The following is a 13045-nucleotide window of genomic DNA, read 5'->3' as shown; positions in this document are numbered from 1 at the left end:
AAAATTCTTAGTGACTTAACTGACTACAATAACTACTAATCAAAAGATGAAAAAAAAAACTACACATGCACAAAATGCAGCCTAATGTTTGAGTAGTAATAATAGTAAGTAATAAGTCTGGATGTCGCAAGTTTGAATCCCGATGATGTCACAGCCATCCGTGGGTGGGGGAAAATCCCCAAAATCAAAATAATAAATGAAAATAGTGAACTCTCTCAGTTTAACTTCACTATGTACCTCCTAACCAGTATAATTAATTGGCTAGTTTCGGTCATTTGTAATTGATGTTTTGTGGAAGTTTACCTACTTACTGTCGATATGCTCGTAGATGCAGCTTTGTTATACTTTCTGTGCTACGTTAATCCTAACACGCTATTCTGGAGGTAGTCAGAATAAATAGGACAGAAAGTTGCTTTTATGATGAGCATGCTGGTGTCATGCATGAGCTGCTTCCCAGTCATCCTACCTGGATTACATAATTGAGCAATATTATGTCCTGTGGGCGTGGGGGGTGGGGGGGAATCTTGTAAACCACCAAACAGAAAAGCAGATAAACACCACAAAAGTTGGAAAATTTTTAATATAACGATAAAAGTAGAACACCTCTTGACCTTTTGACCTTTTCTACAAAGGAGACGGAGATACAAATGGTCGATATCACAAATTTGCTTAAACTGAAATAGTGACCTAGGAATAGTGTAGAATCTTGAATACTGAACATGTCCTTGAAAACTCTCAAAATTCTTTCGATTTAAAAATTTCAGTTTCTTTCCCATGAATAAATAAATAAATAAATAAATAAATAAATAAATCCCAGATTTTCATTGTGGTCTCAGACTTTTGGACACACTGTACGTGTTTGCGTCAACGGCTTTGCAGTTTTTTTTTTTCCCCCGGCCAAATACTACAGATGGAGTGGATATAAATTCCGTTGAGTCTAAAATATATCCTTATAGTAACAAGATAGTGGGATGGAGTTCTAACTTCTAAGAAGTTTAATACTAGTTTAAAAGTAGTAAAGCCTATGTAAGGCACAATGTTTACAGTATGAGAGTATACCAAGACTGACCCCTTGCCATTACACTGCAAAAGTATGACAAGCATTAGAAATGCTCTAGTTGCCACACCTCTACTTTTTTGTAGTTTGGCTTCATGACTATTTTGTTGATGCAAAAAACTTTCTTCATGCACACATAGTGCCACTGATTTAATAGGTTAAGCGTAATACCCACTAAAAGTCTCTGTAAGAGGAGTTGGTCTGCTTTGCTGCACTAGATCAGTCTCTTCCTCCAGTGGCTGGGCCATGAAGGGATTGTGGGCAGGGGGCAAGATATTGACCTTTTCAATGAGGCAATCGATGAGGCCCAACACCAGGGGCTCCGGAACATTTATGGCTGTCAGGGTGGAGAAAGGAAGTTCAGCAAGCAGCAGTGGTGTGCTAATTGCCTGTGGTTGCTGGCGCTCCCACTGTTTGGGTTCAGGTGGTGTGACTGTGTCCCTGTGGAGTCCGCTGTGTGTCCACAACAGCCCTGGGGAGCTGCTTGGTTTCCTGCCAGAAACCTGCGACAGTGTGCTCTTCTCCACACAGGACTGAACATGCCACACCAATACTGTACCTCACATCCTTTCACACTGCTCTAATCAAGCAATGCTTGTACATAATCGTTATTACTGGCGATTTCAACATACACAATGACAAAACCAGTGAGAAAATGTTAAGATAAAATACTTTACATTTATTTGACTCTTTTGGACTCATCTTAAATGGTCTCAACGTTTCAACTACCGATGTAGGTTTCAGATCAGTGTTGCAGTTTTCTTTCAGATGTGGACCTCGCTAGAGACGCACACAACCCGCGTAGGTTTTAAGGAAAGAATTATAGATGATCACATGGGTACGTGTTTCATTGATAAAATGTCTACCCTATCATGCAAACAATCTGAATCTGTAATACTCTATTGGATAACTTTAGTGTTGTTGATGTGACCGGATCTGTTCTAGTTGTAACCATTTCATGCGAGAAGAAAGCACAAAGTCTGACTTCTTTTTAGCCTAAAGTGGTTGCATGATGATGATTGATGTATCTGAGCTGACTTGATGATGTATGTGTACAAACTGTCACGCCCTGAATCAGTAATCATGATTTGTTTTGAATTAAAATACAATCTTACACAGTCTGACTTTAATGTAAAAAATAAAATAGAATAAAATAAAGTAGTAGTGGGTGTGGCATTTGATTCGCAGTGTGTCTTGCTTTCTGTTTAAGTGTGGTCACAGACAGAAAGGCATGATGATAATCTCAGTAGCAATCTCATGGCATCGCCAAGCTATTTCAATCCACAGCATAAGCTGTGAGGACATGTTTTAAATTGGCAATCCTGTATTCAGCCCTCCTGCCCAGTCATACCCCATTTATAAATCATGGACTGGCATTTAACCTTTCAGGAGCAAAAAAAAAAAAAGCTCTTAGGTCTCTTTGGATGCAGCTCATTCCATAATTAATGCTGCTACCCCAATATCCCGGAGGGCCGTCTCTCATGGCGAGCTAGCAGATTGCTACAGGTTTGTAGCGGTCAATAGCATGGGAAAGACCATTCTATAGTGCAAAAAAAAAACAACAAAAAAAAGAGTCCAAAGTGTCATAAAAAAAATTGGCCTTAGCAGACCGAGATGCTGCATAAAGTCACGGCGTAATGCATGTGGAAGTATGTCTAGAAACTGGAGATGAGATGTCCGAGACTGTAAAGGTTATATACAGTATTCACGATGGGCATTCCTCTAATCATTAGTGTAATGTGTTCCACAATGGGCTGTGTGTATTGTGCCTCAGGTCATGTCAGGTTTGATTTAATTGTCATTTCTCTATATGACAGAACGCAGTTTCTTCAGGACTATGCTGCAACACATATCAATGCACTATCGCACCACACAGGACTACATAAAGTGCAAATACATGTTGTGTGAAATGAATGACATACATACTCAGGACAATAAATACACAGGACAGCGCATGCCAACTAGACAGGACAACAGAATAGTATTAGATAAACTGTAGAGTCTATCATTTAAAAAAAAAAATCATTTCATATCCTTTCAATAGTTTGATAGTAAAAAGTGTCTCATGATAGCAAAGCGTGTCTCTCAGCAGAGTTGTAAAGTGCAGGTGTGCAGTGATGGCTGCACAGCATTGTGTCGAGTAATCCGACTGCCTCAGGGAAGAAGCTGTTGTGGAATCTTGTGGCGGTGGTGGCATGGATGCTCTGGTACCGTCTGCCAGATGGCAGGTGGGTGAAGAGTCCATGAGAGATTGAGAGAGGTCATTCACAATGCTGGTGGCCTTGCAGATGCAGTGTGTATGGTAGGAGGTTTCAGTCGTGGGTGGATTACCCCCTGTACCCTCTGCTGTCTCTATGGGACTTCCATTTTGTTGATTCAACATAGTCTTTTTTAACGTCACATTGCTTGGATGGAGAATAATACTACATTCTACATATATTAAATGCAAAAATGAAAGGAATACAACAGTGACAATACGATGCAGTTCGAAATACTTTCATAGAAAGCTGCGATTTATATACTTTCATGATTTGGATGCAAAACAAATATTAAAAATGTCGTAAAAAGAGCTTACTTGCGGGATGAAATGCTTTCCAAATTGTGGCGCGATCATGTGTAATACTGTACGATACACCACATATTGCTAACACATGAGTGAGCGAGAGAGAGAGAGAGAGCCATCATGGCAAATTAAGGCATCAGTAATAATGATAAATGGTTATTGCGTAATGGATTCAGTATTTTGAGTCCATTATTATAATGCAGTTAAAAGGGAATTAATGAATACCAAACAGGATGCCAAGGTGAACCAATGTCCTTTTGCTCCTAAGGCAATCTTATGGAGATATATTATCAGGGTTTTGACATGAACTTGTCTGTAGAGGTTCCTATCATATATTTGGGGATATTTGCTGTGTGTGTACTCAAGAATCATGATCAGTGATCTAGTTGGCATTCGCACGGTTACACTGGGTACACTGAGCGCTGAAATGCTTGTGACGAGGCTCGGGTTCAGACAGTGACAGTACAAACACTTATTCTGCATGAACACAAACATACTTAGACCTGAATGGTTGAGGTGTTGCTGTAATGTAATAAGATCAATGAAAACAGTGGTGGACAATGGCAGAGTAACGTGACGTGTGCTATTAAGTAAGCAGAACAGTAAAAACTAGTAAAAGTGATGAACTATTAGGTAAGCAGAACAGTAAATACAAGTCCGATGAATATTGCACAGTAAAACTGAACAGTAAATATCCGAGTGTCTGGGAAGTGACAGAAATAGTGTTGCAGTGCTAGATGAAGGACTACTGGCTGTTAAGTAGTCTGATGGCTTGACTGTATACTGTAATTTTGGAGACTGGAGATGCCTGGGGCACTGGCCAAAGCCCTGGAACTGCCAGTCGTTGAGATTTGTGTTCTTTGGGCATAGCTGGATGCAGGGTGAATTGCCCAATCAGCCACACTAAACGAGTGTGTGTAAAGGACAAAAAAAAAAATACCCTCAACATGTCATGTACAGCATAAGAAGCAATGTGTGCTGTAGAGAGTAAAGTGCTTATGGAGTAAAGCTTGTCGAGCTCAAATTGTACATAATACAGGACTCGTGTGTTTTTTTTTGTAAACATGTTGCTCTAATTAAATTTTTGCGAAATGTACGAGTCTGTTTTCTTTTCAGTTTTAAATGGCAAAGTTTGGTGATACCTGACCTTGCTCCGCAGCTATTACACTGTCTGTGATTCTAAGACAGACCACTTTACGAGTGCACTAGGGGCCAGGGTTTAATTGCTTCTAGACTGCTTAGTCATTCACATTCTTACTGTATCTGTAGCCATATACTGATGGTAAGTCTGGGGCAGAGGCCTTCACTGATTGTCACTGTAAAAAAATAAAATTTGGTGTTAATGGTGTTAAACTTTTCATCCGGGGCATTAAAAGAACACTGTATTAAATACATAGCATATGAACGAGAAATTTTTGAGTTCTTCACATCTTCAGCAAACATTCATGAAGAGGACAGACCTTGTCTTTCAATGGGACTTACAAGTGACAGGACATACAGATAAAACACTCCAGTTGTTGCGGTCCATCTATCCGGCATGATGTCAGGCAGAGCGAGCCTGCAGCGCACTCACTAACGAACACAAGCTGCTAGTCGCTCACACACCTACAGGGGGAAAACCCCAGACACTGATACTGCGCTGTGACGCATAACAGGATCTCTGGTGCAGGAATTGCTGGGAAACTTTCAACTTAATTTAGTTTGATAGTGCTGGAGAGACTACAGAACCTTGGGGAAGACTCAGCAGGTTTTCTGCTGGTGCTGTTTAGCTGAGCGGGTGATGGGTGTGACAGATGGAAGGACACTTCTGGGACAGTCAGGCACTAAAGCATATTGCACATGCTTTATATTGAGACATTAGTTAACAGTCAGAAGGGAAAAGGGTCAGGTGGGAGTGTGATTTTTACTGGAATGAAAATGGTCTACATGCTAGATCAACGCCATCCCTTACAGAAAATACACACAATCTTCAGTGCGAATAATCACCTTCACATTTTTACATTTTACATAAGTTTATATTCGTGGTTTTTTCACACAGTTAATTATTATTTTTTTTATTAACAAGTGAGTGTGATTTTTATGCCTCCACCACTAGGTATTTTGCTTATGCTTTCCAGTTGTCCATCCGTCAGTCTGTGTGTCTGTCTGAGATTCTCATTAGTGGGATATCTCAGGAACAAATGGTTGAATGTTTGTAGGATCTATTATCCTGGTAATGATAATGATCTTTGTGACCCACAGATGAACTGATTACATTTTGGAATTGATTCAAAGAGGGTCAAGGTCACAGCAAGGATAAATGTCTGAAATAGTTTCTGTTTGAAGTTTATTTTAAGAATATTTGCAGAATCAAGATGAGTAACAAGAAGGACTAGAGTTGATGGTAGAGGCATCCCCGTTGACACCGCTACTTGTTTACATGATTCATTTGTCCAACATGGTTTTACATGACTAGTTAATTGTCAAGTGAATTTTTTTTTTTACACGATTCGTTTATTTCCGTGATTTATTTATTTATTTATTTAAAAAACTTATTTATTTATTTATTTACAAATGATCCATTTCTCATCACTTGATTTTTTTTTACACTTGATTCATTTATCACATGATTCCCCCCCCCTATTTGATTCATTTATTTTCACGTGATTTTTTTTTTTTTTTTTCTTCAAATGATTCATTTTTCACATGATTTTCTTTTGACATGATGCACTCATTTTCACATTTTTATTTCCACTTGGGACGTTTTTTCCTCTGTGGGACGTGTGATTTTATCTTTATCACATATTGTTAACATGATGTCGAGTGTTTGCATGAGTTACACTTTAATGTGCTTCTCTTCATGTGATCAGATATTACTAACGCAATCGTATGTAAACATTTGTAAGGTTTGCTTACAGGATATAGCATGCTGCTGGAAATGGCATGCTGCTCTCAAATTAGTTAATCCTAAGGTCCGAAGAGAGCACACCTCCCAAATGTAACATACTATTTCATAATATATTGTCAGACAAGTCTGTTCATTATTTTAACAGCTGGGGTCAAACGCTCACTGTACACTGTTTGATTATGTATGCGGCCTGTCCAGCCAGATTCACCTGTCTTTAAACCATTCTTATTAGTACAGAAAACTCTCAGCATACCTCTTTTCCCCTTTAGTCAGTTATTATAGGCTTGTCTAACACACAATTTTATGTTCTCCTTGAGAAATCCTGATGAAATTAAATCATAATCTGTGATAATCTAGTAAGATTATATACAAACATAGAAAAAGTATCAAATAAAAGCATGTCTGCACTACAGTGAGGCCTTCCTAAGCGCGTCTCTTAAAGGTGACCTATATATGATGGACCACTCTTTTTTCAAACAACAAATTAATCTTTAATCTTTATGTAATCTAGGAAATGTTAAAGCTTTAAGAAGAGGAAAGATTTCAGCTCTTGCCACTGCCATAATTGCATCCCCTTTAAAACCTAATCCATCCAACTGTTTCTTTATTGTCCTCACAACTATTTAATTTCTAGCTTAGAAATTAATTTTCAGTGAGACGCCTCGGTTCATTTCCAAGTATTGATTTCTTAAGTGTGTTTTTAAAAGCAGCAAATTTTCTTAATTATGGTCATTGTGTCACACTCAGTGATTCCATTAATACAATCTCCATGCAAGGTCTTGTGGAAAGAAAATGAGTGCTAACGTTTATTAGCCTCTATAATAGGCTATGCAGAACTGATTGAACGAAATAAACATTACAAACATTTATTCACATTTTCCACTTAAACTACTGGAGACATTTCTTATCGTCTCAGTCTGTTTAGAATTTTCTCGCCTGTGACCAGACAAAAAAGCAGCACAGAAGTAAAATGTCACTCATCAAAAAAATAGAGATTTCAACACTAAAGTGACAGATAATTACTGACCCACACAAAACCAATATAATGGATAAACTCGATTGCTTCTGCTAGGAAGTTAAGACTTGGTTATAGATGGACAGATAATCCATAGTGGATATCTGTTGGAAACCTATAATGAGAATTAAATATGTGCCAGGAGATCCTATAAAAGATCCTATTTAAACGAATATAAAAGAGCGTCTGGATAGACATTTCACATGAAGAAAATCCTTGAGGGTCTTTCCGTGTCATGTGCTTGGTGTACACGTGTGCTCGTTGCTAATGAAATATGCATTTTGCCTGCAAGGGCTACAGTATATCTGTTCACTAATAGATGGATGGTGATGATGCATGGGGTCTAGAGACTGTGAATTCTGATTCAGAAACCAATTATTCAAAGGAGCTCACCAACAAACTTCTTCCTAAGCGTGTCAGGAGCTAACATTATTCAATTTTATAGCATATATATTTTTTGGTCTGAGCCTTAAATATATAAATTAAAACCACGGTGTAGTTGGGCAGATTAGTGTAATCTCACCAGTTTTTTGGTGGAAAATGAACTCGTCCCAGATTTTACATTTTGCAAGTGTCTAAAGTGTTAACGTTCCATCACAGTAGAATGACCCGTCTAGTCTTCTGGCTGGACGGCATTTCATTCACAGGTTACTATTGCATTAATGTTTCCTTTAATAGAAGCTTTCTTTCCTGGAGCTCCTGTTTACTTGTCTGGCCAGATGGTAGCTGAGTGAAATACTTGGTGCATTAAAGACACTCCTTATAAATCTATAAAAAAAAAAAAAAAGAGCACCTTGTTAATGTCATCAAATTCTAAAAATGCACTCATCTGGTCAAAGTCATGTGATAAAGTGTCTGTTTTCATTGGGGAAACAGATGCTTCCAGTCACACACAATCCGATGAGAGTAAAATGTTTATTCTTTTCTTAATTTAAGCACTACTGTAAATGAGGTTCGCAAATGAATCTGTAAAATGTGTGTGTATATATATTTTAGTGGTTAGCATGTTCAAATCCTGCCTCCGTCCTGCGTGTGTGGAGTTTGCATGTTCTCACTGTGCTGTCCTCCGGGTACTCTGGTCCCCCCCCATTCCAAAGGACCAGCATTATAGGCTGTTTGGCATTTCCAAATTGCACATTGTGTGTGTGTGTGTGTGTTTGTGCCCTGTCATGGGTTGGCACCCTTTCCAGGGAGTCCCCCACCTTGTGCCCCGAGTTCCCTGGGATTGGCTCCAGGCTCCCTGCAACCCTGTGTAGGATAAGTGGTACAGAAAATTGATGGATGGATGGATATAAAATTATTTTCTTATTTAATACAACTATTTTCATTATCCAAATTATTGACAACAACTTGAGTGAAAAGCAGAATCTCTGAACTGTACATACATACATACAAACATACAGACGTAGGACTATACGATAAATAGTTCCAATTTTGCCTGAAGATTCGGTCAAGCTGTATGCTGTGCTGTTGCATTCTTCTCATTAACACAGTTTTAATACGCAAAGTGAATCATATTATTCATATCAATATCATATTTGTATATGGTATCAGTAGCATCATGTTAAAAGAATATTTACATCGCAAAGCCTTTGCATAGATTTCGCAAGCAGTCTTTCATATTTATGTACAGATCATAAGCCTGAGGAACGGAGGAGTGGTATACCGCCACAATATGACACATAAAGACAATGTGCTATTTTCTGCATCTTACACATCTTACTAGTCATCTTGTAAGCAAGGGTTTTATATAATAAGTGAATTTATATGATTTGTTATAGACACTTGCATCACATCAGCCAGTTCTGCTGATAATAAACGAATTTGACTTTTGTCTTTTGCAATGTTTTTGGGAATCTTTTTCAATCAAAGTTTCATACTCATATGTAGCTTACTTTATAGGATTTAGCTACACACACACACACACACACACACACACACGCCCGCTCATGCCCAAAATCCTATTTGCTCATTGTGAACTATTTCCAAGTTAAGCAGTTTATTTTTCTGCACAAAGCAAACTGAAACACACAAAGTGCACGCGCACACTGCTGCATTAAAACTGCACTATCCACGCTGCAGTGATGTGCACTGGTACTTCCGTATTCAAATAAAAATAAAAATAAAATAATAATAAAGTAAAACGATAAAACAAGGAGACCCCACAGCATCAGCACCATGGACAGCGACGGTCTGAGACAAGCACAATGTCCGGGCAATGAAAGTTTTCACTGAGGACAAACACAAATATATTCATAGCCTTTATATTTATAATAATAATAATAATAATAATAATAATAATAATAATAATAATAATATGCTGTTTTTCAGGATCTCACAAATCTTTGTAAAATGGACGCGTCAAATCTCGATCTTTAAAAACGCTGACAAACGTGTTTATTTGGAACCGCGTACCGTGTCACACCTTTGAGGATTTCTGTTTCACAGCTGCACCGTGTGTGTGTGTGTGTGTGTGTGTGTGTGTGTGTCACTCAACAAGCGAAACGCTTCGCAGAGACACAGCAGCAGCAGCAGCAGCAGCAGCATCCCTCAGAGCAGCAGCAGAATCACGGACACTCTCATCTCTCATCTGTGTCCCTCTGCGCCACCACTCCTGACTTTAATTGCATAAGTTGACTCTCCTATCTGAGATCTCTCTCTCTCTCTCTCTCTCTCTCTCTCTCTCTCACACACACACACACACGCACACACGCACGCACACACACACGCACACCTGCGCGCAAACACACAGCGATGCCACTCCTCCGCCACCGGACCGGAATATACTCAGATGTTGAATTTGTATCCATAACAACCGCATGCGCGAGTAAATCCTAGCGCTTTAACACGACCCGTCTTGTGTTTTGTAACCTGCAGGATGAGGATGGTTGTATACTCATTTTAAAGGAAGACAAGCGGATTGAGTGAAAGATGAGGAGCTGAACGGAACGGACGGGAACCTGTGCGGTGGTTTTTTCCCCCATCAGCCTGCCTGCGACTAATTTACGCATCTCAGCTGAGAACTCCAGTGTTGAAGGTCCGCAGGAATTCTCTCTCTCTCTCTCTCCATCTCTCTCTCTCTTTCTCTCCATCTCTCTCTGTCTCTCTCTCTCTCTCTCTCTCTCTCACACACACACACACACACACACACTGCCTCTTCAGTCGAAGCGGCTCTGCTACGGAACCCCTAAACCTTCACTGATCTTTTTGATTTTGAATGTATTTCCGTCCTGGGAGATCTGATCAGCTCTGAGCGTCTTCCAGACTGCGATGCCCGGCCAGTGAGCAGTTTGCGCGTCGGCTCTTCTTCGTGCGCGGTGCAGCATGGCTCCGTGCCGCAGGGGCCGCGGCGGCCGGGAGATTTCGGTCTTTCTGTCGGGATGTCTGCTCCTCTCCGCCGCCGCCGCGAAGGTGTGCAACGACTACACGCGGCACAGTGCGGACTCCGCCTGGTCCACCAAGGACGTGCCGATCATGGTGCTGATGCCGATGAACGAGTCTGTGGTGATGAGCAGCATCAGCCAGGGCATTGAGCCCGCCGTGCAGCTCGCCATCCGGCACATCCGCGAGTCACAGCAGTACTCCTTCTCACTCATCACCAAAATCTACGACACCGAGGTAAATTGCTTGGCTTGTTTTTTTTTTTGTTGTTTTTTTTTGTTGTTGTTTTGTTTTTTGCTTTAGATCACTGATGGGTGCCGTCCCAGCACTATGCATGCCCAAGTATCTCAAACAGGAGCTTCTGCATGTACAAAATATATAAAAACAAAAGAAAAAGACCATCACCATCATAAGATACTCAATTCACCTTTTAATTTCACACTTAAATCTAACCAGGTGGTTGTAACACGTGCAATTGGCTCGTGACACAAGTCACTTCTGAGCACATCTGATTAAGGACGTGCATTTTCCCCCCCAAGATATTTTCAATTTTACATCAGATTTTTGTGGTCTTGTGGTGCACGTGATTTGAATTCGAGCATTTGTTTACCCTCAGACGTTTTTTTTTTTATTTGAGTGGCTATTTTTTATTCGTCCAGTTTCAAGCTGATCAACTGAAACCTATCACGAGGTTAGATTTATCTGCGCTCAATACAATCGCAATTTTCATTAATTGCAACAATTACTTCTGTCTTAATCAGTGTTTATTAAACAGCAGAGCAGAGCCTGGCTTCCAGCCGCTTAGTTTTCGTTACACCTGAAGATGGCAGTCATTTGTTGTGTTTCTTTTTTTCTTTCTGTGCTCGACCTATCGGCACCTTCAAGGATATGGAATGTAAATGTAATGACTATGCCTGTATTTAAGTCATGTATAATAATATATTATATTTCATGACCTGAGGCCAATGGTTTAAGGTTAGGATCAACATGTTGTAGGCTACATTTCGTGTCTGTTATACTATTATCAGTTAATAATATACAGTTGGGGATCTTCTCCAAACATGCAGTATGTGCTTCAGGTGTTGTAGAGGTGAAAGGATGGCTCCTTCTCACACATGGTAAGGGAGTTCCTCACTATGGGTTTGTGGTGAGAGGTGGGCAAAAATGTACTAAATAATAGTTTGATACTCTATAGAATAGAAAATATTCAATCATTTACATTCAGTAGTAAGTGCTTGATCAGGGCTGTGGTGGATCCGGAGCCTATCCTGGGAACCCTCGGCATGAGGCAGGAATACATCCTAAATGGGATGCCAGTCCATCACAGGGCAACATATACACACACATTCACATTTACATCTAGGAGCAGTTTAGCTTAGCCAATCCACCCACTGGTATGTTTTTCGAAGGGAGGAAACCAGAGAACGAGGAGGAAACCCACACTAACACGGGAGAACATTCATAGAAACTCCACACAGACAGCAACCTGAGCACTGTATGCTATCATTCTTGTGGATAATAGTTAAAACTAATGTTAGGTATTCTTCAGAAACTACCGTACTACTAAGTCCTTGGTTTTCCCATTTTTACAGATGGTAACCTGTTCTTAACTTGTAAGAGATTTACATAGCTAGAAGATCACAGCGGCTTTGTCTGCTCGCTGGAATCTGGCTACTAGTTAGTGAAAGCATGGTGAAAAATAAACAACATCACTGATTATGTGAAATCCTTTAAACCCTCGTTAAACTCCCAGTAGTAATCGTCATGACCGCTTCCACAAGCTAGGTAGAAGCAAATCACTCAACACAATGCTTTCTCTCTATTCCCTCTTAAATGTTATCAGTTGTTATAAATGTTATCTGGGCTTTCAATCCCACAGCAGCTCTTGTGCAAATGGCTGCTCTATAATCCACCAGAACCACCCAAGCATCAGTTTACATGATACATGAAACACAAAAACATTTTGATAACCTGCAACCTTTGACCATCAAATACCAATTCCAGAGTCATTCTGCATTTCAAATACATATATTTCTGTATATCATAAAAACTGTTCACTCTTACATGTGTTAATTGGAGCTCGGTATTCTCAGGAACATTGTATGACAGGGGGTTAATGTGGGCTAATTATCAATGTAAAGC

At 39.8% G+C, this 13045-nt stretch overlaps 1 protein-coding gene across 1 annotated transcript in view; it reads left to right on the top strand.

The window, feature by feature from the left end:
• The first annotated feature begins 10120 nt into the window (after nucleotides 1-10120).
• Nucleotides 10121-13045, top strand: part of gabbr2 (gamma-aminobutyric acid (GABA) B receptor, 2) — a 202534-nt gene continuing 199609 nt past the window's right edge. Inside the window, exon 1 of the mRNA XM_053613058.1 lies at nucleotides 10121-11140. Coding sequence (XP_053469033.1) covers nucleotides 10847-11140 — 294 coding nt within the window. The 5' untranslated portion in view covers nucleotides 10121-10846. The remainder of the gene's footprint in view (nucleotides 11141-13045) is intronic.

This window comes from Ictalurus furcatus, chromosome 24, assembly GCF_023375685.1.
Source record: "Ictalurus furcatus strain D&B chromosome 24, Billie_1.0, whole genome shotgun sequence".
Classification (NCBI taxonomy): domain Eukaryota; kingdom Metazoa; phylum Chordata; class Actinopteri; order Siluriformes; family Ictaluridae; genus Ictalurus; species Ictalurus furcatus.
This window is presented reverse-complemented; position numbering and strand designations above follow the sequence as displayed.